Below are 23,808 nucleotides of genomic sequence, written 5' to 3' on the forward strand. Positions count from 1 at the left end.
TTGGAGGCCAAGGCAGGCAGATCACCTGAGGTCGGAAGTTCAAGACCAGCCTGACCAACAAGGTGAAACCCCATCTTTTTTTAAAAATTGTAAAAAGTTTTTTTTTAAAAAGTCTACAATCAATAGTCCATAGATAAATATAAACCAATCTCAAGCCAACAGAGAATGTGATCTTTTAAAGTAGAAAACACATCTATGTAACAACTAAAATAGCAATTACAGCTAAACCATGGTTTGATATTTACTATTGTCAGATAGAGTGTAAAATTTCATTCCTCAGTGTAGAAGAAATTTCCAGGAAATCTAATTTTATGCTTCCTTATGCAGAATCCCAAGACAATATCCTGTGGTCAATTTTTATTCAAAAATAGCAAGGGAATATTACTTCTATGTGAATAGTTAAGTGGTTGTTCTCCTCCTTGAGCTCTGGTATTTTCAAACCAGAAGCTTCTATGTACTGTTATAAAGTGATTTCCTGGAGGTGGAACTCTATACAATCACTGCCTCCAGGTCTAGAGTTGAGTATATAGTTTACTGCCTATTGCATAAAAAATGGTGGTGAGAAGCAGGATATAAACATATATATGTATCCGCTTATGTTTTCAAAAGGAAGTGTTGGAAGGAATAGGCCAGAAGCCAATTAAAAGGGTCTACTCTTACCGAATGGGATGGGGCGATGGAATAGAAGAGAATGAAAGCAAGACTTTTCTGAGTAAACCTTTTCTTTTAAAAATAATTTTTGGCCAGGCACGGTGGCTCATGCCTGTAATCTCAGCATTTTAGGAGGCCGAGGCAGGTGGATTGCTTGAGCCCAGGAGTTCAAAACCAGCCTGGGAAACATGGCAAAATGTAGTCTATACAAAAAATACAAAAGATAGCCAGGCATGCACGCCTGTGGTCCCAGCTACTAGAGAGGCTGAGGTTGGAGGATAGCTTGAGCCTGGGAGGTCAAGGCTGCAGGGGGCTGAGAGCACACCACTACACTCCAGCCTGAGCAACAGAGTAAGACCCATTTTCAAATAAACTAATTAATTAATTAAATAAAATTAGACTTTTGCCACGTTTTGCATATTTACAAAATAACAGAGAAAAAACTTATCCCTGTCCCACCCCCCAACACCATCAGAACAAAACAAAATTCAACAACAATGGTAACAAACCAAGTTTCTTGTGGGGATTCCCTCTATAAAGTTCTTTAGGACCTGAATCTCCAAGTCTGGAATTAGAGGTCACAAGAGCTATCCTACTTAAATGTGTTCAAATGTAAACATATCTCTCCCCATAGAACTTCAAGAGATTACTCATGAAGCAATGGTACTGTGGAACTCAGGAACACCAACTGCTTTGGGTTACAGCTTTATTCATCAAATTATACGTATGTTTGTTGTCTTTTGAATCTTCCTCAAGCAAATATAAGTTTTTTTCTTCTAAATCTCCATTACTTCAAAGAGTAGAGTAACTAAAATAAGGTCTATTTCTAGATATGTCCTCATAATATTTTAGAATACAAAATAGAAAGAAGATGCCAAAAGTTTCAGTATGAAGCTTGAGTATCTCCTTAGCTCTGGAAATACCCATCTATCTATATCTTTAACAATTCACTCCCTTTCATTTTTTAGATGACTTTAAAAAATTGAGATAAAATTAATGTAACAAAATTTACCATCTTAAAGTGTACATGTACAAAGTTGTAAGCCATTATCACTACTAATTCCAAAACATGTTCAATACCTCAAAAAGAAATACCACACATATTAAGTAGTTACTTCTTTTTATTTTTTAAGTTCTATTTTTCTGAGGTTCTTAATATTAAGGCTTTGGACTTCCTAGATTGGGGTCTGGCTCTGTCACTGAAGCTGGGTTGCAATACTGTGAACTCAGCTCACTTCAAAAGATTACTCATGAAGCAATGGTACTGTGGAACTCAGGAACACCAACTGCTTTGGGTTACAGCTTTATTCACCAAATTCAACCTCCACTTCCTGGGCTCAAACCATCAGCCTCAGCCTCCTGATTACATGGGGCTATAGCATGTGCTACCTCGCTCAGCTAATTTTTGTATTTTTTGGTAGAGACTGGTTTTGCCATGTTGCCCAGGCTGGTCTTGAACTCCTGGCCTCAAGCGATCCTTCCGCTTCAGTTTCCCAAAGTGCTAGGATTACAGGGGTGATGTTTTAAAATTTTTGTTTTTTTTAAAGAGATGGACCTTGCTTTGTTGCTCAGGCTGGAGTGCAGTGGCGCAATCACAGCTCTGCATGCAGCCTTACACTATTGGACTCGAGCAATCCTCTTGCTTCGGCTTCCCTGAGCTGCTGGGACTACAGAAACATACCACCACACCTAGCTAATTTTTAAAATTTTTGTAGAAGACGAGCTCTCACTTGGTTGCCCAGGCTGGTCTTGGACTCCTGGCTTCATGCAATCCTCCCACCTCAGCCTCCCAAAGTGCTAGGATTACAGGCATGAGCCACTGCACCCAGCCTAGGTCTCCTGTTAAACATAAAAATTTTGGCCTGGCACAGTGGTTCATGCCTGTTATCTCAGCGCTCTGGAAGGCTAAGGCAGAAAAAACACCTGGACCCAGGAGTTCGAGACCAACCTGGGCAAAACAGTGAGACTCCATCTCTACCAAGAAAAAAAAAAAAAATTAGCAGGGCCCAGTGGCTTGTGCCTGTAGTCCCAATTACTTAAGAAGCTGAGGTGGGAGGATCCCTTGAGCCCAGGAGTTTGAGGTTGCAGTAAGCTATGATGGTCCCACTATACTCCAGCTCTAGCCTGGGTGACAGAATGAGACCGTCTTAAAAAAATAAAACATTTCTAAATTTCAGGAATGATTGGGTGCAGTGGTTTATGCCTGTAATCCCAGCACTTTGGCAGGCTGAGGCGGGTGGATCACTTGAGGCCAGGAGTTCAAGACCAGCCTGGCCAACATGGTGAAACCCCATCTCTACTAAAATAAATATATATATATATATTAGCCCAGTGTGGTGGCACAAGCCTGTGGTCCCAGCTACTCAAGAGGCTGAGCCACAAGAATTACTTGAACCCAGGAGGCAGAGGTTGCAGTGAGTCGAGATCCTGACACTGCGCTCTAGCCTGGACAAGAGAGAGACTCTCTTTTTTGACTGTCTCAAAAAAAAAAAAAAAAAAAAAACAGTGGTTTACATAAATAAATAATAAATTTTGGGAATAATTTTAATTTGAAAGAGCTATCTCTCATATTTATTTTTCCAAAACGTTTTATTGTTTTATTATTCTGAGCATATAATATAATTTAAAAACTTTTCTCCTGGTTCTTTTTTCTTTTTTTGGGGGGGGATGTTGTCTCACTCTTTTGCCCAGCCTGGAGTGCAGTGGCTCCATCTTGGCTCACTGCAACCTTTACCTCCTGAGTTCAAGTGATTCTCGTGTTTCAGTCTTCAGAGCAGCTGGTATTACAGGTAGGCACCAGCACGTCCAGCTAAGTTTTGTATTTTTATTAGAAATAGGGTTTTGCCATGTTGGCCAGGCTGGTCTCAAACTCCTGGCTTCAAGTGATCCTTGGCCTCTCAAAAAGTACAAGGATTATAGGCTGTGCCCAGCCTCTCCTGGTTCTTTAAGTTACCTCTCTTTTCTTTAGGGTTAATTTTTCTGTTAGTTTAGTTTGGTTATTTTAGTTCATGCTGCTGTTTTTTCCCATATGCTGGAAGATTCTTGGTTGTCTATTCATACTTAGGGTAGAAGGATAAGGAAACTATCTTTTGTGAAAAGGAAATCCTGTAAGGATAAACCAGAAATGAATTGAAATAATAGTTTTTGGTAGCGACATAGTCTTCCTATGTTGCCCAGGCTGATTCTGAACTTCTGGGCTCAAGTGATCCTCCTGCCTCAGTCTCCCACAATGCTGGGATTGCAGGCATAAGCCACTATGCCCAGCCTAAAATGGTAATTAATATAAGGTGTAGGGCAGGGCAAAGTAGGACAACTGTATTCCTTTAGGGTGAGCAGGTAGAGAATCAGGATATAAAGTGGCAGAACCCTGAATTCTAATAAAAATAAGACTTATTTTGGAACAGCCTCCCAAGTAGCTGGAATTACAGGTGTGTGCCACCACACCCAGCTAATTTTTGTATTTTTAGTAGAGATGGGGTTTCACCATGTTGGCCAGGCTAGTCTTGAAGTTCTGACCTCAGGTGATCCACCCACCTCAGCCTCCCAAAGTGCTGGGATTACAGGTGTGAGCCATTGAGTCCAGGCAAGAACACATTCACATGCATTGTGCAGTAGCTTAACAAAAGAAAAACTTCACTTGGGGCTTTAGTTCTTTCATACAGCAGCTGAGAGTGCTGAGGGGTAGGGATGCTAGATAATTTTCCAACCTTGTGACCTGGATAGCTACTTGGAATATCACCATTTAGGTATACTGTCAAGTTTTGCACCAGAAGACCCAGTCACAAATAAGAATTCCTAGATGCTGTGGGCCAGTCATTGTGGCTCACACCTGTAATCCCAGCATTTTGGGAGGCCAAGGCAGAAAGATGGCTTGAGCGCAGGAGTTTGACATCAGTCTGGACGAGGGATAACCCCCTTGTAGGTAGACCCTGTCTCTACAAAAAGATACAAAAATTAGCTGGGCATGCTGGTACAGGCCTATGGTCCCAGCTACTTGGAAGGCTGAGGTGGGAAGATCTCTTGAGCCTGGGAAGCAGAGGTTGCAGTGAGCTGAGATCACACCACTGCACTCCTGTCTGGGCAACAGAGCAAGACTCTACCTTAAAAACAGAAACAAAAGCAAATACAAAGAAAATATAGGTAAAGAAGCAAACAAAAAGAAGTCCAACAGGCTGAGTTAAAAATTTTTTAGGCTAAAAAATAACAAGGAAGATGAAGAATTGATTGATATATTAGCCAGGAACATCAGTGTTCCTACAAAATGAAATTATCAGATGTTAACTCTAGTTCTTTGAGGCAAGTTTTGCTGAAGCTACTTAAATGTCAACTTTTTGGTTCTACTTTGGGGTCTGACATCTGGGTGAATGGCATTTCATATAATAGTTCAGGTAATTATTTTATACATATTTTCAAAATAAGCAAAAAGTTTAAAAACAGTAATACAGTAAGAAGAGCTGTGTATACAGCAATGTATGATTTCAACTCTTCATAATTAAACATTAATATTTGTTCAAAACAGGCAAAGACAAATGTGTGCTTTTGCAGAATTACATTGATGCAATGGTTGCAGTCAAGTTCAGCCACGTAGTATACAGTATACATGTAAGGTCTTTTAGGTTGACTGATGGTGCCATGGACACCATGTTAATCTCTGTGAGCTGCAGGGACACGCCAGATGAGTTCCTGGAAAATCTAAAGTAACTGAAAGACCATGAAAAGAGGAAGAAATCATCAAGCCCTTCAGTGCCTACTCAACTTTGAGACATTCTCTATTCTTCCTTATTCCCATCTTAATTGATGAGGCCATTGAAGTTTGTAACTGACCTTGGTCAACCTCCTGACTCCACACCCTATGACCCTCTTCCAGCTTGCAAAAAACTGCCCTAAACTGCAACTTTCCACTGCCCACTCCAAACCTATAAAGCCAACTCCTTGTCAAGCACGGTGGCTCACGCCTATAATCCCAGCACTTTGGGAGGCCAAGGTGGGCGGATCACGAGGTCAACAGATCGAGACCATGGCGAAACTCTGTCTCTACTAAAAAATACAAAACTTAGCTGGGCATGGTGGTGCGTGCCTGTGGTCCCAGCTACTCGAGAGGCTGAGGCAGAATTGCTTGAACACAGGAGGCAGAGGTTGCAGTGAGCCGAGATCGCGCCATTGCACTCCACAACAAAGCAAGACTCTGTTTCAAAAAAAAAAACCCAATTTCTATTCCACTGCCTTTCACTGATGCCCTTTTCAGCCTCAGCTCGCCTGCACACACGTGAATAAACAGCCATGTTGCTCACACAAAGTCTGTTTTGGGGGAGGTCTCTTCATTCAGCGCATGCATTTTAACAATACAAATGATAGCTCTTCTTAAAATCTAAGCTATGGTAGCTTTGGCTAAAATACCTGTAGTAAAAGGGAGAAGCTAATGCTCACTAATGGGTTAAACCCATGTGGTTTTGCTTTGTTCAATAAACTGAAAGTAAACTTTCTTCTGATGGTATCTTCAGGACACAGGGAGCAATGTTTAAAAATTAATGATTATCATATAATTTTATATGTATAAACTGTTTAGCTGACTGGGCTGAATGTACCCTGAAAGAGATGTTTTTGAATAAATCTTGTTTATCTATTTTCATTTGCTTTGTTCAAACAAGGTATCACTGGAACGAGTTCAGTTAATCAAGTTATAGCTCATTGTGGTTTTACTATAAATATTATAAAGCAAAAGAAACCCCAATTACCTACCTAAGCGATGAAATCCAAAGGTGAATCTTTTAGTTGGTGATTTTGATGATAGCCACAAAGCAAGCAGGGTGAGTATGATGGCGCTTAGGTCAGTTAACATATGAAGTGCATCTGTCATGATTGCTAGGCTATTTGCAATGTATCCACCTTAGAATTACAAGTAGGAGGAAAAAAAGGAACAAGTTATTTAAAAAAAATAAATAAACAAACTAGATTGTAGGATATGCAATATCCTACAAAACATGAACTTCTAACTAAATCTTTATTCCATTACTATTAAGTCAACATATTTTGAAATTTTATTCAAAACATTAGATATAGGCATATTTTTCTCGTGAGAATATCCATTTCTTTTTTCCTTTTTTTTTTCTTTTGAGACAGAGTCTCACTCTGTTGCCCAGACAGGGTACAGTGGTGTGATCTCGGCTTACTGCAACTTCTGCACTCTGGGTTCAAGTGATTCTTCTGCCTCAGTCTCCTGAGTAGCTGCACACCATGCCCGGCTAATTTTTGTATTTTTTGCAGAGACGAGGTTTCACCATGTTGGCCAGTGTGGTCTTGAAGTCCTGACTTCAAATGATCCGTCTGCCTTGGCCTTGCAAAGTGCTGGGATTACAGGCATGAGCCACTATGCCCAGCCACAATATCCATTTCTAGTAACACATTCTTCAAGGAGTCAATGACTTTTAAAAATTTAAGAACCACAAGGCAAACATATAAAGACAGATTCTGTGTCTTGGCACTGAAGCTTTTGCTCAACTTACTAATTCTACTATTAGACACTGAATTAATAACCGTAATATCTAAATATTAAAACAAAGCTGAAGAAAAGGAGGATGCTGAGGAGCGTTTGAACATAAAATTAAACTGAGCAAACCTACGAAATGTATGTTAGTTCAATATAAAAATTAACTGATTCACTTGGATATAGACAGCAATATCTCTGAAGAGGGGGACAAAAGGTGGTATTTAGGATACAATTTTTGTTATTGATTTTCCAGGCATTTAATATATATATATATATTATACATTGTTTTGTTGTGTGTCTGTATTGTCCATAAAGGACAACCAATTTTCATAGCAGTATTCACTGAATAAGCTTTTTATATTATAATACAGTAGGACTCAAGCTTTTATGTGTATTGGAATCACCTGGAGGGCTTGTTAAACTACAAACTGCTTACCCCCATTCCCAGAATTTCTGATTTGTTAAGTCTGGGATGGCGATGGGAGCTGAGAAATTACATTGCTAACATGCTCCCAGGTAACTCTGATGCTTCAGGTCTTGGAACCACACTTTGAGAACCACTGTTATAATGTTCAGCAGAACTGCATGATCAGGTAAGTGTGGTAAGCTGTTGATCCTCCTCATTCATGTGCTGAGTGTGTAAAGACAACAGCAGCAGGAGAGCAGGAGACTAGGGGCTGATGATCTGTTAGTCACAATGTGCTCTACACAAATAGCATTTTCTTTGTATTCCCTGACATGAAAAAGCTCCAAAGCACGGAGAGAAGGCTGGTTGTAAACAACACGAAGTTTTGCAATCTCAGAAAGTCTGAATGAATTAATTTTTTTGAGCTTTAGTATACTCATCATTTTATAATAGGGTAATCCCTTAAAGCAACTCTGTCCAATAGAACTTTGAGATGATAGAAATGTTCTGTATTGCCAGGTGCGGTGGCTCATGCCTGTAATCCCAGCACTTTGGGAAGCTGAGGTGGGTGAATCTCAAGGTCAAGAGTTCGAGCAGCCAGGCGCGGTGGCTCACGCCTGTAATCTCAGCACTTTGGGAGGCCGAGGCGGGTGGATCACGAGGTCAAGAGATCGAGACCATCCTGGTCAACATGGTGAAACCCCGTCTCTACTAAAAATACAAAAAATTAGCTGGGCATGGTGGCGCGTGCCTGTAATCCCAGCTACTCAGGAGGCTGAGGCAAGAGTGCCTGAACCCAGGAGGCGGAGGTTGCGGTGAGCCGAGATCGCGCCATTACACTCCAGCCTGGGTAACAAGAGCGAAACTCCGTCTCAAAAAAAAAAAAAAAAAAAAAAAAAAACGAGTTCGAGACCAGCCTGAACAACATGGAAACACCCTGTCTCTGCTAAAAATAGAAAAATTAGCTGGTCGCGGTGGCATGTGCCTGTAATCCCAGCTACTCGGAAGCTGAGGCAGGAGAATCCCTTGAGCACGGGAGACAGAGGTTGCAGTGAGTGGAGATTGCTCCACTGTACTCCAGCCTGGATGACACAGCGAGGCTCCATCTCAAAAAAAAAAAAAAAAAAAGAAATGTTCTGTATCTATGCTGTCCAATGCTGTAAGCACTAGTCACATGTGGCTTTTCTGCATTTGAAAAATGGTTAGCAAGGCTGGGGCACTGTGGCTTATGCCTATAATATCAGCTGTTTGGGAGGCGGAGGTGGGAGGGTTGCTTAAGCCCAGGGGACTGAGGCTGCAGTAAGCTATAATGGCACCAGTGCACTCCAGCCTGGGTGACAGAGTGAGACCTTGACTAAAAAAAAAGAAAAATGCGGCCAGGTATGGTGGCTTATCCCTGTAATCCCAACACTTTGGGAGGCTGAGGGCAGGCGGATCACCTGAGCTCAGGAGTTCTGAGACCAGCCTGGATAACATGGTGAAACTCCATCTCTTCCAAAATAATAAATAATAAAGAAAAAGAAAAATGGTTAGTAAAACTAAGGAATTCAATTAATTAGTTTTTTTTTTTTTAAGAGTCAGGGTCTTGCTCTGCCACCTAGGCAGGAGTGCAGTGATACGATCATAGCTTACTGTAGTCTCAACCTCCTGTGTTCATGTAATCCTCCCACCTCAGCTTCCTGAGTAGCTGGGACTATAGGCATGAATCACCATGCTCAGCTAATCTCTTTTTTTTTGAGGCAGAGTTTCGCTCTTGTTACCCAGGCTGGAGTGCAATGGCGCGATCTCGGCTCACTGCAACCTCCGCCTCCTGAGTTCAGGCAATTCTCCTGCCTCAGCCTCCTGAGTAGCTGGGATTACAGGCATGCGCCAACGTGCCCAGCTAATTTTTTGTATTTTTAGTAGAGACGGGGTTTCACCATGTTGACCAGGATGGTCTCGATCTCTTGACCTCGTGATCCACCCGCCTCGGCCTCCCAAAGTGCTGGGATTACAGGCGTGAGCCACTGTGCCCGGCCGCTCAGCTAATCTTTTTATCATTTTTTTAAGAGACAAGGTCTTGCTATGTTGCCCAGGCTTAATTATTTACTTTTAATTAACCTAAATTTAAAAAGCTACATGTCAGTGACATCAACAAAAAAGAGTAAGGACCTCTGAAAATCATCTTCACAAAACAAATTAGAACATGGACGAAAATAGTCAAAATTGGCTTTTTCAAAACTTTGGAAATTAGACAAAAGCTTATACACATAGCACTTATTCAAGAAAAATAGCTGATTCTCAGTAAGCTAACAGTTATCTTTGTGGTGTTTTAATTTGCGCTGTACCCATTTGTTGTTCCCCAGCTCTATGGTAGCCTTGAAAACCAACAGGCCACAATCACAATGAAAGCCTCAGGTTGGCAGCCACTGGAGGATGCAAAATGAGTTTGGAGCTCTTGCAATGCCCCATTCCCAGAGAACTGTCATTATTTGACCTGTCTGGTAGTTCCCTGAAGGACGTGCAAGGATGTTATTTGACTGGACACTTGGAGCTTGCTCTGTATGAACAGCCCCCGTCTTCCTATGCTTCTCAAAAATCAGAGACAATATTTAACACTGCAGCTGCCTGAGGTAGATAATGATGTATTCCCTGTGTTCTGAAATTTCACAATGACTACCTTGGTATGGATCTCTTTTCCCCTAATTTGTTCTTTCAATATAGAAATGTGTATCTTAGGGTTATGGGCAAACTTTCTAAAATACAAACTATATAGTGTTACCTCATCAACTTTGCTTTCTTTCTCAAACTCCTTCCTATTATTTGGAGTTTAGACTGACATTCTAAATATTTTTTTCTTTTCTGTCACTCAGGTTAGAGTAGAGTGGGGCGATCTTGGCTCACTGCAACCTTTGCCTCCTGGGTTGAAGCAATTCTCCTGCCTCAGCCTCCCATGTAGCTGAGACTGCAGGCTGTGCCACCATGCCCAGCTAATTTTTGTATTTTTAGTAGAGATGAGTTTTTGCCATGTTGGCCAGGCTGGTCTTGAACTCCTGACCTCAAGTGATCTGCCTGCCTTGGCCTCTCAAAGTGCCAGGATTACAGGCGTGAATCACCGCACCTGGCCTCAAAATTGTTTTTGCCCTTTCTCTACAATTATACATCTTTTTGCTCAACTGTGTGACAGAGTACCTTAATTAATCTTCTTTTTTTGAGACAGGGTCTTGCTCTGTTGTCCAGACTGGAGTGCAGTGGCTCGATCTCGGTTCACTACACCCTCCCGCCTCCTGGGTTCAAGCGATTCTCCTTCCTCAGCCTTCCAAGTAGCTAGGATTACAGCAACCTCAGCTGCCTGGCCTCAAGTGATCCTCCCACCTTAGCCTCCTAAGTAGCTGGGACCACAGGTAGGCACCACCATGTCCTACTATTTTTCTTTATTTTTTGTACAGACAGGGTCTTGCCATGTTGCCCCGGCTGGTCTTGAACTTCTGGGCTAAAGTGATCCTCTTGCCTCAGCCTCCCAAAGTGCTAGGATTTTATATAGGAATGAGCTACTGTGGTCACCCTGAATTTCTATTTTAAAGCAGTCTGTTCTTGCTTCATGGATACATGATCTTCTTTTATCTCTGAGTATACTAATTATATAATTTTACTATTATATCTGACGGCTCCTAAACAAGTTTAACTTGCTTTCCTTATTTTAGCGGCCTTCTTCACCCACACTTCCAGATATACCTAGTACAACCAATCTGGAGCCTACTTAGGATTTTCTAGTGCAGTAGTTCTCAAATATGGTTCATGAATTAGCAGTGTCAGCATCCCCTGGGATCTTGTGTTTTAAGAAGTTCTCTATGTGATTCTGATGCACAGTAAAGCTTGAGAATCACTGCTGTAGTATAAACTGGGATGGTTTTCAGCCTTCCCCACTGCCGGCTTAGGTGTTTGCTTTCTTGGGTCTACTAAGTCATATCTGTTTCCTTTCCAGTTTCCAAAATTTTTGTTGCTATCTTCTCCTCTCCAGATTTCCTCACATGAATGAATGTATATGTTTCTAAAAAAATTTCTCTTGTATAAGAGGCCAGGTGTGGTGGCTGACACCTGTAATCCCAGAACGTTGGGAGGCCAAGGTGGGCAGATCACTTGAGGTCAGGAGTTCAAGACCAGCCTGGCCAACAGGGTGAAACCCATCTCTACTAAAACTACAAAAAATTAACCGGGCATGGTGGTGCACATCTGTAGTCCCAGTTACTCAGGAGGCTAAGGCAGGAGAATCACTTGAACCCAGGAGGCGGAGGCTGCAGTGAGCTGAGAAAGCACCACTGCACTCCAGCCTGGGTTACAGAGTGAAACTCCGTTAAAAAAAAAAAACAAACCTTTACTGTATAAGAGAGGCATCACGAATGAGAAAAATTAAATGCATGAGTTCCATTTGCCATCCTTAGCTGGAAGTTTATATTCACTCTCAATCAAGCATTTTCATTTTCAATAAAAATGCAGTTATAACTCTGCTGCCAAATCCAAAGGATGTTTTTGTTCTAATTAGACCTCTCAACAGTTTCAACCTGTTTATTTCCACTTTGAAATACCCTTTAGAATTTTTTTTGGAACACCTTTTTCCCTCAGCCTGACTTCTAACGTTGGAGTTCCTCGGGACTTGGGTTCTCCAGGTAATTTTACCCATTCCTATGGCATTATATATGTATCTCTCTCCACCTTGACCTCTCTTCTAACCACAGACTCATATTCTTGCTTCCAAGAAATGCCCTCCGATCCATTCTTCATATAACAGCCAGAGTAATCTTTCAAAAAGGTAAATCCCATTTTGTTACTCTCCTGCTTAAAACCTTTAACTGGTTTCCATTGCACTTAAAATGAAACTACACTCATTTAACATTCCCTACCAGGACCTGCCTGATCTCTTCCTCCTAACTCTTCCCTCATGGTTACACACTGAAGCCAAACTGGCCTTCTTTCTAATTCCTTTTGAAGAATTGAAGACTTTAGGACCTTGGTACATGCTGTTGTCTTCTCTCAGAAAACTCCCTCACTCTGTTTGGGTAACTCCTACTATTCTTTTTTTTTGGCTTAAATATACCTGGTCCATTGATAAACTATGTCCTACTGGTTACTATGTCTTATACTACCTTTTTCTTTTTCTTCCTAACACTTGGGACCATCTAAATTTTAAATTTACTTACACGTTTAATGTCTGTCTCTTCCATTGGATTAAATTCACCAGATAGTAGGGATCATAATAGTTTTTTGTCCACTGTATATTCAGAACATGGGGCACATAGTGTAAGTATTCAAAATATACTTCCAAAGAGAAGGAAAGAATGGATCTTGACCAAGGTCTCAGAGCAAGTTAAGTGGCAAAGCCAACCAAGTGTATCTCAGATCTTTAAATTGCTTCATTTTTTCCCCCTTCTTTTTGAGACAGAGTCTCACACTCACCCAGGGTGGAGTGCAGTAGCCAGATCTCTGCTCACCGCAACCTCTGCCCCCTGGGCTCAACCAATCCTGCCACCTCAGCCTCCAGAGGAGCTAGGACCACAGACACATACCACCATGCCAGGCTAAGGTTTTCTATTTTTGGTAAAGAGAGAGTTTCGCCATGTTCCCCAAGCTGGTCTTGAACTCCTGAGCTCAAGCAATCCTCGGTCTCCCAAAGTGCTGGTATTACAGGCATGAGCCACTGCGCCCAGCCACATTGCTTCATTTTTTATTATTCTATACTTCCTACATAAGATACTTCCTACACCTGGCCAAACTGCTCCTTTTTTTTTTTTTTTAGATGTAATCTCACTCTGTTGCCCAGGTTGGAGTGCAGTGGCACGATCTCAGCTCACTGCAACCTCTGTCTCCTGGGTTCAAGCAATTTCAGGGTAATTTTTGTATTTTTAGCAGAGACGGGGTTTCACCATGTTGGCCAGGCTGCTCTTGAACTCCTGACCTCAAGTGATCCGCCCACCTTGGCCTCCCAAATGTGCCAGGATTACAGGTGTGAATCATTGTGCCCGGCCAAATTGCTTCATTTTTTATTATTCCATACTTCCTACGTAAGATGCTTTATTTTTCTTTCTTTCCTTTTTTTGAGACAGAGTCATACTCTGTCACCCAGGCTGGAGTGCAGTGGAATGATTTTGGTTCACTGCAACCTCTACCTCACAGGTTCAAGCAATTATCACATCTCAGCCTCCCCAGTAGCTGAGACTACAGGAGCATGCCACCACACTGGCTACTTTTTGTATTTTTAGTTGAGACAGGGTTTTACCACATTGGCCAGACTGCTTTCCTCCTAACCTCAAGTGAGGTTGAAGATGCTTTATTTGTAAGCGCTTTGAACACACTTTAATAAATGCTCTATTATATACAATTTAATTCCGTGTAACATTCTGAATATTTTGTTGTGGTTGTTTTCTTTCTTTTTTTTTTTTTCTTTGTGATGGAGCTTCACCCTTGTTGCCAGGCTGGTCTGCAATGGCACAATCTCGGCTCACTGCAACCTCCACCTCCCGGTTCAAGGGATTCTCTGTCTCAGCCTCCTGGGTAGCTGGGATTACAGGCACCTGCCACCACCCTCAGCTAATTTTTTTTTGTATATATATATATATATATATGTATGTGTGTGTGTGTGTGTGTGTGTATATATATATATATATATATATTTTTTTTTTTTTAGTAGAGACAAGGTTTCACCGTGTTGGCCAGGCTGGTATTGAACTACTGACCTCAGGTGATCCACCCACATCAGCCTCCCAAAGTGCTGGAATTGCAGGTGTGAGCCACCATGCCCAGCCAGGGTGTCTTTTAAAATAAGACACCAAATGACAAAAAATTGGCGAAGAAAAGATTTGGGAAAGGCAGTCTATGTAAAGCAGTGTTTTCCAAACTACAGGCCCTGACCTACTGCAGTAAACCATGAAATACAGTTAGTAAGCTGGGACCACAATTGAAAAACTATTAGGATACATCACATGAAGGAAAAATTTTGTTTCAGTTTTATGTATATTTATACATGTGACCTGTGTGTATTCACATACATATGTGTGCATGCATGCCTACCTGAGTCACAATGTGAAGTGTATTTCTTACTATAGTGAGGTCAAAAAATGTCTGAAAGCCCCTGAGATAGAGGGACCAGCTACTTTGAATGACCTAGGGGCAAAAAGAGCTTTGTGAGTTGTAGGAGGAAAAAGGCCTGCATGGCTGAAGTGAACCTGGGGAGAAATGTTATGAAATGAGGTAGGAAATGTATATAATTTTTCCTACATAGAACTGTCTAGTCAAGCATCTTAAATCTGGACTGCCATCTGTTTTTTTCATGGTTCATCATTAAGAGATAACATGGGAGAATCACCTCCTTTTAATGTCACTTTGTAAATGTCACTGAGAAGTTAGTAGTTATACTGATGTGACTGAAAATAACCTCTAAACTGAGTGTATCTTATATTGAAAATGGAGTGTTTAATATAATTAAAAAATGAAAAAGAAAACCAGGCTTATAGAACTATGGCGGAGTCCCATGGTTCATTTCAGGCCCTCCTTATAATGAAAAAATTTCATGTTAGTTGGTAATTAATTTTGCAAAACTCTTGGCTATAAACACAAAAGGAAATAGTATAAGAGAAACCACTTAGGTCAAATGTAGAGGAAAAAATGCTGGGACTGTAGATGCGGCTCTTCCATTAGATGGCCCTCACAACTTATTTCACCTGTTTGTGCCCTGGAAATCCTTACATGTAAAAGGAAAAAAAAAAAAAAAAAAAAGAGGAGGTGGAGAACAGGTGTTCAGTAAGGTCCCTTCATACTGTAAAATTCTATGATCCTAAGTAATTTACCATCATTTACTATTTTAAACGCTGCAAAAATTAACCTGGTATTTTATCAGAATTTTGTAAAAAGAGGAAGTTATGTGACATATAATGAAGATAACGTCCTTAACTTTACAGTAGGTGACAGTGTTTGAAGAACTAGAAGACAAAGTCAAAGTTATCTCGGGAGTAGTAACAAAAAAAAAGTTATCTCGGGGTGTTTATGTTGTACTTAGATTGAGCTGCACTTTGGAACCGTGTGGCCTTTTCACATGAGATCAGTGTCTTCGTAAATACAAACTTCCTGAAAAGATGGTTTAAACCGCAAAGCCTGTGTAACTACAGCTGACAAAGACTCTCGAGGAAAGGTAAAAGGGGTGAGTTGGCAACACAACTCACCTACAAGTTCTCCAATCATGAAAAGCAAGTAAAGAACCGCAGCAATGGTCAACCTGGTTTTCACCTTTCTCTGCTTCAGTATCTCTCTCTGTTTGCTGCAGTTGTCACAGGAGTCCACCTTCAAACTCAGCTGACTGTTGGTCAAAGGTAGGTCCTGGTCCAGTAAGGAATCATCGTCGGCCTGGAGGGTCCGGTGCGCCCCGTTAACAGGCCTTTCCGGGGCTTCGGAACCATCATCGGCCACCACAACTCGAAGTTTGTTGAACCGAGAAAGCCCCTCGTCCCCCGCCTCATCCGAGAAGTCAAAGGCGCTGGTGTCATTTAAAAACAGCGGCGCGTCATCCTTCCTCAGCAGAGATTTGAGGCGCTTCCACGCGCCAGAGCCGGCCATGGCAGAGGCTGAGCGGCCGCGGCGCAGAACGGCTGGCGGGAGGCGGACGGCCGGCGGCGCCTACTTCACCGGAGTGCCAGTTCTCGACGGCAGTGCCGCGCGTCCCTCCCCATCCTGTGGAAAATGAAACACGTTATAAATTAAAGGCGCCCAGCCCTGTCCTCAAGTTCCGAAGCCGCGAGCGGCGGGTCGCAAGGTCGGCCCCGAGGCTTCGCCGGGGCTCCGCGAGGGGGCGGCGCATCTATTTAATACCTGGGGCGCTGCCGCGGGGCTACAGCTCATTTCCCCGCCCCCGGCCGGCTAGGCGAGGCCCGCTCGCGCTTCTCCACTCGGGCCGGGGGAGAGCCGGGTCGTGCTCGCGCTTATCGCGCCCGCCGCGCCCGCAGCTGGAGGCAGGCTACCCGGGTCTGACAGGTTCGGGGCGGGACGCCCAGAGCCACCGCCTCTCCCCGCCCAGCGCGAGGCCACGCGCGTGCGCCCGCCGAGGAGCGCGAGGGAGGGGTCGGCGCGAGGACACGCAGGCCCGGCGCGCAGGGCTGGGGCGCCGGCGAGGGGCGGGGGCGTAAGGCCCGCCGTGCCCCGCCCCTCGCCTCGAGCCTGACTTAGGGGCCTCTGCTCCGCTTCCGCCCAGGGGGCACTTACTGACGAACTGAGGGGACTCCGGGCGGCCCCTTCCACCCCTTCAACCTGGGAGGCAAGTGCGGTCGGAGGGTCACGCCGGGGGCTGGGCGTTGCTGCTAGGAGTTCCCTCCACCAAAAGTGGGTCTCAGGAATCTCGGTCGGGATCTGGGTTGCTGGTGCTCCGCAGAAGACAAACCCAGTACTTTTCTTGTCAACTGGAGAGGCAGCTTTTCTCTCTTCGAGTTGCTTGCCTCTGGCAAATTGGCAACATTTGCTGCACAGTCAACTGGAGAAGGCAAGGCTGTGGTCGTCAGCAGTTGTACTGTTTTTCAGCAAATATGTATTGTCCTCTGTGTTCTCTGCCCTGTTCCTTTTGCCTTCAAGGTATTTACGATGTGGACTAAACCCAAGCACAGAAAATCTGCTACAGGCATACCTCAGAGATAATTGCGAACTTGGTTCCAGAACACCGCAATATGGCAATAAAGTGAGGTCTCACAAATATTTCATGTCCCAGTGCACATACAATCGTTTATAATGTAGTAAGTGTGTAATGTTATGTCTAAAACAATGTGCATACCTTAATTGATAATATTGGGAGAGAGGGAGGAAAAAGTATATGTACATTTGTTATTGCTCTGAGGCAGGAGGGTCACTTGAGCCCAGAAGGTCGAGATGACAGTGAGCTGTGATTATGCCTCTGCACCCCAGCCTGGAGACAGAGTGAGACCCTGTCTTTAAAACAAACAAGTAAATAAAATACTTGACTGCTAAAACATGCTAACAATCATCTAGGCCTTTAGAAAGTCATATTCTTTGCTAGTAGAGAGTTTTTGCTCCATGTTGATGGCTGCTGTCTGATCTGAATGGTGGCTGCTGAAGGTTGGGGTGGCTGTGGCAATTCCTTAAAATAAGACAACAATGGCATTTGGTACATTGATTGACTTCTGTTTTCATGAAAGAGTTCTTGATGGCATGTGATGCTGATAGATAATATTTTACCCACAGTGGACCTTTCAAAATTGGAGTCAATCCAGATTTCTCAAACTCTGCCTCTGCTTTATCAACTAAGTTTATGGAATATTCTAAATCCTTTGTTGTCATTTCAACAGTGTTCACAGCATCTTCACAAAGAGTAGATTGTATCTCAAGAAACCACTTTCTTTGGTCATCTATGAGAAGCAACTCCTCATCTGTTCAAATTTTATGAGATTGCAGCAATTCAGTCACATCTTCAGGCTCCACTTCTAGTTCTCTTGATATTTCCACTGTATCTGCAGTTACTTCCTCCATAGAAGTCTTGAATCCCTCAAAGTCATCTATTAGGGTTAGAATCCACTTTGTCCAAAATCTTGTTAATGTTGATATTTTGACTCCCCATGAATCATGAATGTTCTTAATGGCATCTGGAATAATGAATCTTTTCCAGAACTTTTTCAATTTACTTTGCCTGGGTCCATCAGAGGAATCAATGGCAGCTATCACCTTATAAAATGTATTTCTTCTTTTGTTTTTGTTTTTATTTTTATTTTTTGAGATGGAGTTTTGCTCTGGTTGCCCAGGTTGGAGTACCATGGCATGATCTTGGCTCACTGCAACCTCTGCCTACCGGGTTCAAGTGATTCTCCTGCCTCAGCCTCCCAAGTAGCTGGGATTACAGGCACCCACCACCACACCCGGCTAATTTTGTGTATTTTTAGTAGAGACTGGGTTTCACCGTGTTGGCCAGGCTGGTCTCGAACTCCTGACTTCAGGTGATCCACCTGCCTTGGCCTTCCAAAGTGCTGGGATTACAGGGGTGAGCCATTGCACCTGGCTGAAATGTATTTCTTAAATAATAAGACTTGAAAGTCAAAATGATTTCACGTTCCATGGGCAGCAAAATGGATGTTACGTTAGCAAGCATGAAAACATTAATTTCCTGGTACATCTTCAGCAGAGCTCTTGGTTGACCGGGGACATTGTCAATGAGCAGTAATATCTTGAAAGGAATCTTTTTTTCTTCTGGATAGTAGGTCTCAGTAGGCTTAAGTATTCAGTAAACCATGCTGTAGTAAACAGATATGCTGTCACCCAGGTTTTGTTCCATTTATAGAGCACAGGTAGAGTAGATTTAGCATAATTCTTAAGGGCCCTAGAATTTTCAGAATGGTAAATGAGCATTGGCTTTAATGTAAAGCTGCTGGCGGCATTTAGCCTCTAACGAGATAGTAAGATCGTCCTTTGAAGCTTTGAAGCCAGGGATCAGCTTCTCTCTAACTATGAAAGCCCTAGGTGGCATCGTCTTCCAATAGAAGGCGGTTTCCCCGTGTAGTTACTATTAATTATCTTAGCTAGACCTTGTGGACAACTTGCAGTTTCCCCATCAGCATTTGCTGTTTCACCTTGCATTTTTATGTTATGGAGATCGCTTCTTTTCTTAAACCTCAAGAACCAACCTCTGCTAGCTTCAAATTTTTCTTTTTTTGGTTAAAAAAAAATTATTTATTTATTTTTTAAATACAGACAGGGTCTCACTATGTTGCCTAGGCTGGTCTGGGCCTTTCTAATTTCCTTCAATAACTTTTCCATTTTCCAGAGTCAAACCATAAAGGTTTAAAACAAACAGACAAAAAAAAAAAATCTAAACAAAAAGAACTTTTTGTTTGCATCCACAACCTGGCTAAAAAAAATGCATAGCACTGGGCGCAGTGGCTCATGCCTGTAATCCCAGCACTTTGGGAGGCCAAGGCAGGTGGATCACCTGAGGTCAGGAGTTTGAGACCAGTCTGACCAACATGGTGCAACCCTGTCTCTACTAAAATTACTAAAATTAGCCAGATGAGGTGGCAAGTGCCTGTAATCCCAGCTACTAGGACACCAAGGCAAGAAGAGAAAAGAGAAGGCATAGCTTTTAGCCTATCTCAGTTTTTTTTCCCTTCCCTTCCCCTCCCTTCTCCTCCCTTCCCCTCCCTCCCTCCTTCCCTCCCTCCCTTCCTTTTCCTCCCTTTCCCTCCCTCCCTCCCTCCCTTTCCCTCTCTTCTCCTCTCCTCTCCTCTCTCCTTCCCTTCCCTCCCTTCCTCCCTTCTTCTCTTCCTCCCTTCCTCCCTTCCTCTCCTCCCTTCCCCTCCCTTCCTCTCCCTCCCTCCCTCTCTCCCTTCATCCCTCCCTCCCTCCCTCCCTTTCCCTCTCTCCTTCCCTTCCCTCTTTCCATCCCTCCTTCCTTCCTCCCTCTCTCCTCTCTTCCTCCCTTCCTCCCTCCCTCCCTTCCTCCCTTCTTCTCTTCCTTCCTCCCTTCCTTTTTTCTGGAGTGCTGAGGCACAATCATGGCTCACTAAAGCCTCTACTTCCCAGGCTCAGGCAATTCTCCCACCCCAGTCTCCAAAGTGTTAGGATTATAGGTGTGAGTCACCACGCCCATCCCTATCTCAGCTTTCCATAGTTAATAATTCCTAGTTTTTGATTTAAAGTGAGAGATATACAACTCTTCCTTTCATTTGAAAGACTTAGCTGTAGGGTTATTAATTGGCCTAATTTCAATATTGTGTCTCAAGGAATAGGGAGGCCCAAGGAAAGGGAGAGTGAAGGGGGATGGCTGGTCAATGGAGCAGTCAGAACACATAAAACATGTATCAGTTAAGTTTGTCATCTTATATGGAGAAGGTTCATGATGCCCCCAAATAATTACAGTAGCAATATCAAAGATTGCTGATCACAGATCACCATATCAGATATAATAATAATGAAAAAGTTTGAACTATTAAGAGAATTACCAAAATGTGATACAGAGACATGAAAAGAGCTCACAGGTTATTGGAAAAATGACAGCAATAGACTTGCTTGTTGCCATGAATCTTCAATTTACAAAACTTGCAATATCTGAGAAGTGCCAGAAAGCAAAGCATAGTAAAACAAGGTATGCCTATAGAGGTGTCCATTTGGCTTTTGGGTCTGTTTAACGAAAAAACCAAAAACAGCCAGATGCGGTAGCTCACACCTCTAATTTCAACACTTTGGGAAGCCAAGGAGAGAGGATCTCTTGAGGTTGGAAGTTAAAGTGAGACCCTGTCTCTCCAGAAAAAAAATTTCAAAAGCCTCCAGGGAATTAGAGGTTGCAGTGAGCTATGTTCGTGCCACTGTGCTCCAGCCTGGGTAATAGAGACCCCATCTTTAAAAACAAAACAAAACAAAACCACAAAAAAGAAGAAGAAAGAATTGTGTGTGTAGTTCTGTTTTTTGGAGACAGGATCTGGTTCTGTTTCTGCCATGTAAAAAAATTATTCACGCTGGGCTTGGTGGCTCACACCTGTAATCCCAGCAATTTGCCCTGAAGCAAAAACTCAAGATTAAGTCAAATTTTACCCTTGGTTCTTTTAAGCTGACTACAAGAGCACACACAGTGGAGCAGAATTTGCTGCCCTTATCACAAAGAGCTTGGTGTATGATGTGCATGACGCAATGTCCCGTAATCTCTATGCCACATGGCAATTAGATATAAATTACTATAGTTATTACAGCTATTTTATAGTGACCAATGAAGTTTTACCCTTGTCTTTGTTATTTATATTTGAATAATTTACATTCTGTTCACTTACAATAGGATTTAAGGCAGCCTTCCTTTTTTTTTTGAGATGGAGTTTCGCTGTTGTTATCCAGACTGGAGTGCAAGGGCACGATCTTGGCTCACCGCAACCTCCGCCTTCTGGGTTCAAACAATTCTTCTGCCTCAGCCTCCCAAGTAGCTCGGACTAGGCGTGCGCCACCATGCCCAGCTAATTTTTGTATTTTTAGTAGAGACAGGGTTTCACCTTGTTGACCAGGATGGTCTCGATGTCTTGACCTCGTGATCCACCCACCTTGGCCTCCTGAAGTGCTGGGATTATAGGTGTGAGCCACTGCGCTGCCAGTTTAGTAGTTCTTCCTTATCCCTAAACAATATAAATGTTGAAAAACTTTCCTGATTCCAGGAACTGTTTAATCTTCATTGTATGAACAGAAGCACATGCAGACATTAAAGACTGGAGTCTTAGATCCAACTCTCTTAACAACTGGGGCCCCTTGGGAACCCCTTCTCCTTAGTCTCCTGATCTTCTCTGATCCCAATCTTGTCCCCAGTGATCCCCTCTGCCTATGCTGTCCTCTCCCCTTCCCAAGAAGAAGTAGGTCTGAATATTCTGAGTGCTGGGCTTGGGGCAGCAGAAATTACGGAGCAGGCCCAGGTGAGCCCTGGGGAACAACAGGATAAGAGAGAGGCCTATTGTAAATGAGGAACCTGTCTGGCAGGTGACCAACCTGGTTTTCTTGGGACTGAGTAGGGGTTCCCAGGACATGGGACTTGCAGTTTTCTGGGATGAATTTACCTGGCATTAAACTAGGTTCTGGGACCTCAATATTGGCTGAGTCTTTTCTGGGTGCGGAGAGAATCTTACTTGGGAAAGACACCTTGTTCTTTCTGCCCTGGAGCACACTGGTCTGGGTGTGTCTTCTCAGGGATCTTTGCATTTGACTCTTGTTACATGAAAATGGAAGAGGCCAGAGTTGTCCAAGAGGGAAGCCAGCCACATCCAGGCAGGGCCCCCATGGCACCAGAACCCTGCTAGAACCATCAAGGTCCCAGGTCAGTTCTGTAGCTTTGCAGGTATGGAAATGGTACCTGTGGGTCAGGCTGGGGAAATCAGTGCATGCTAAACAACTGCCCCCAAGAGACTGAGCAGATTACTGTTGTGGTTATCTTCATAATCCTGGGGATACACCTTTGCCATTTCCCTGGATGACCCCCTTCACAGGACCAATGATATGAGAAGCCAAGTTACCTTAGAGCTAGAATAAAGGTTTTAAGAGGAGAAAAAATTTGGTTGGTTGGTTGGAGGCAGGGTCTCGCTCTGCTGCCCAGGCTGGAGTTCAGTGGTGCGATTTAGGGTCACTTGCAACCTCTGCCATTTCCTATGTGTAATTTTTTTTTTTTTTTTTTTTGAGATGGAGTCTTGCTCTGTCACCAGGCTGGAATGCAGTGGCACAATCTTGGCTCACTGCAACCTCTGACTCCCTGGCTCAAGTGATTCTCCTGCCTCAGCTTCCCAGGTAGCTGGTATTACAGTGCCACCATCCCCAGCTAAATTTTGTATTTTTACTAGAGATGGGGTTTCACCATGTTGGCTAGGATGGTCTTGATCTCTTGACCTCGTGATCCACTTGCTTTGACCTCCCAAAGTGCTGGGATTACAGGCGTGAGTCACCATGCCTGGCCTCCTATGTGTAATTTTTAAGTGAAAGTGCAAAATCCTAGTCTAGCCTTCCTGGAAATTTTTCCCCAGGCCCACATCAGGTGAGATACGAAGATAACCAATCTCCTCTGCTGTGTACTGATGGTTATAATCTAGGGAGGAAATTCACATACTACTACTCTAGCTGCCTTTAATCCTCCCAGTTGTGTTTAGTCCTGAGTTGTGACCTCAAAGCTCATAGGCCTGTCTTCCTTTTGTAAACAGTTTGGATATTTTTATCTCAAAGTGCATTATTTTGCACTTGCTCCATGAGAGCTCATTTGTCAATTGTCAGATCACATGGTCAGATTTCTAGGCTCTTCTGATGATCTGTCTCAGGGATTGGCAAACTTTTTCTGTAAAAGGCCAGATAATAAATACTTTTACTTCCACCACTATTGGTCTGCAGCTCTTCTTGTGGTAGCAGTTGTTGCATTTCTCTGTGGGAAAGAAAAGATATTAAGCATCTCTTTCTTAGCAAAACAGAGAGTAGGCATATGTGTGACACACACAAAATGTATTCTATAGTTATGTTTGGCAGGAGATGATCCATTTCAAAACAAATTAAGAAGACTTGGAAAAAATATAATTCAGTATTTGAATAATGTTGTTTCTTGTCTTTTAAAAAATAATAATTTTAGCTTTGCAGCAATCCTCAGGTGTCAGCCTGTCACTCTGCCCTTGTAGTGGCAGCCAAAGAGAGAGTAAACAAATGAGCATGGCTGTGTTCCAATAAAACTTTATTTATGGAAACTGGGATGTGACTTTCATATTATTTTAATGTGTCACAAAATATTAGTTTTCTTTCCATTTTTTTC

General features: G+C 42.9%; 1 protein-coding gene and 1 non-coding gene across 3 annotated transcripts in view; one reads left to right on the forward strand and one right to left on the reverse strand.

Annotated features, from left to right (window-relative positions):
• The window catches only part of SLC30A4 (solute carrier family 30 member 4), a 34,000-nt gene extending 17,464 nt beyond the window's left edge, over positions 1 to 16,536 (reverse strand). For both annotated transcript variants that reach the window (XR_013520960.1, XM_002753423.6), the window contains exons 1-3: positions 16,380 to 16,536; positions 15,737 to 16,241; positions 6,391 to 6,537 (exon numbers count right to left, since the gene is read on the reverse strand). Coding sequence is in view for 1 of the 2 variants with exons in the window: in XM_002753423.6 (XP_002753469.1) it covers positions 6,391 to 6,537; positions 15,737 to 16,127 (538 nt within the window). In the remaining variant the exon portion in view is untranslated. The remainder of the gene's footprint in view (positions 1 to 6,390; positions 6,538 to 15,736; positions 16,242 to 16,379) is intronic.
• A 6,841-nt stretch (positions 16,537 to 23,377) lies between these two features.
• LOC118145383 (small nucleolar RNA SNORA41) lies at positions 23,378 to 23,504 on the forward strand. Its single transcript, XR_004730498.1, has one exon. It is a non-coding gene; the product is annotated as a small nucleolar RNA SNORA41 (small nucleolar RNA).
• Positions 23,505 to 23,808: the final 304 nt, after the last annotated feature.

Source organism: Callithrix jacchus, chromosome 8 (assembly GCF_049354715.1).
Source record: "Callithrix jacchus isolate 240 chromosome 8, calJac240_pri, whole genome shotgun sequence".
NCBI classification, from domain to species: domain Eukaryota; kingdom Metazoa; phylum Chordata; class Mammalia; order Primates; family Cebidae; genus Callithrix; species Callithrix jacchus.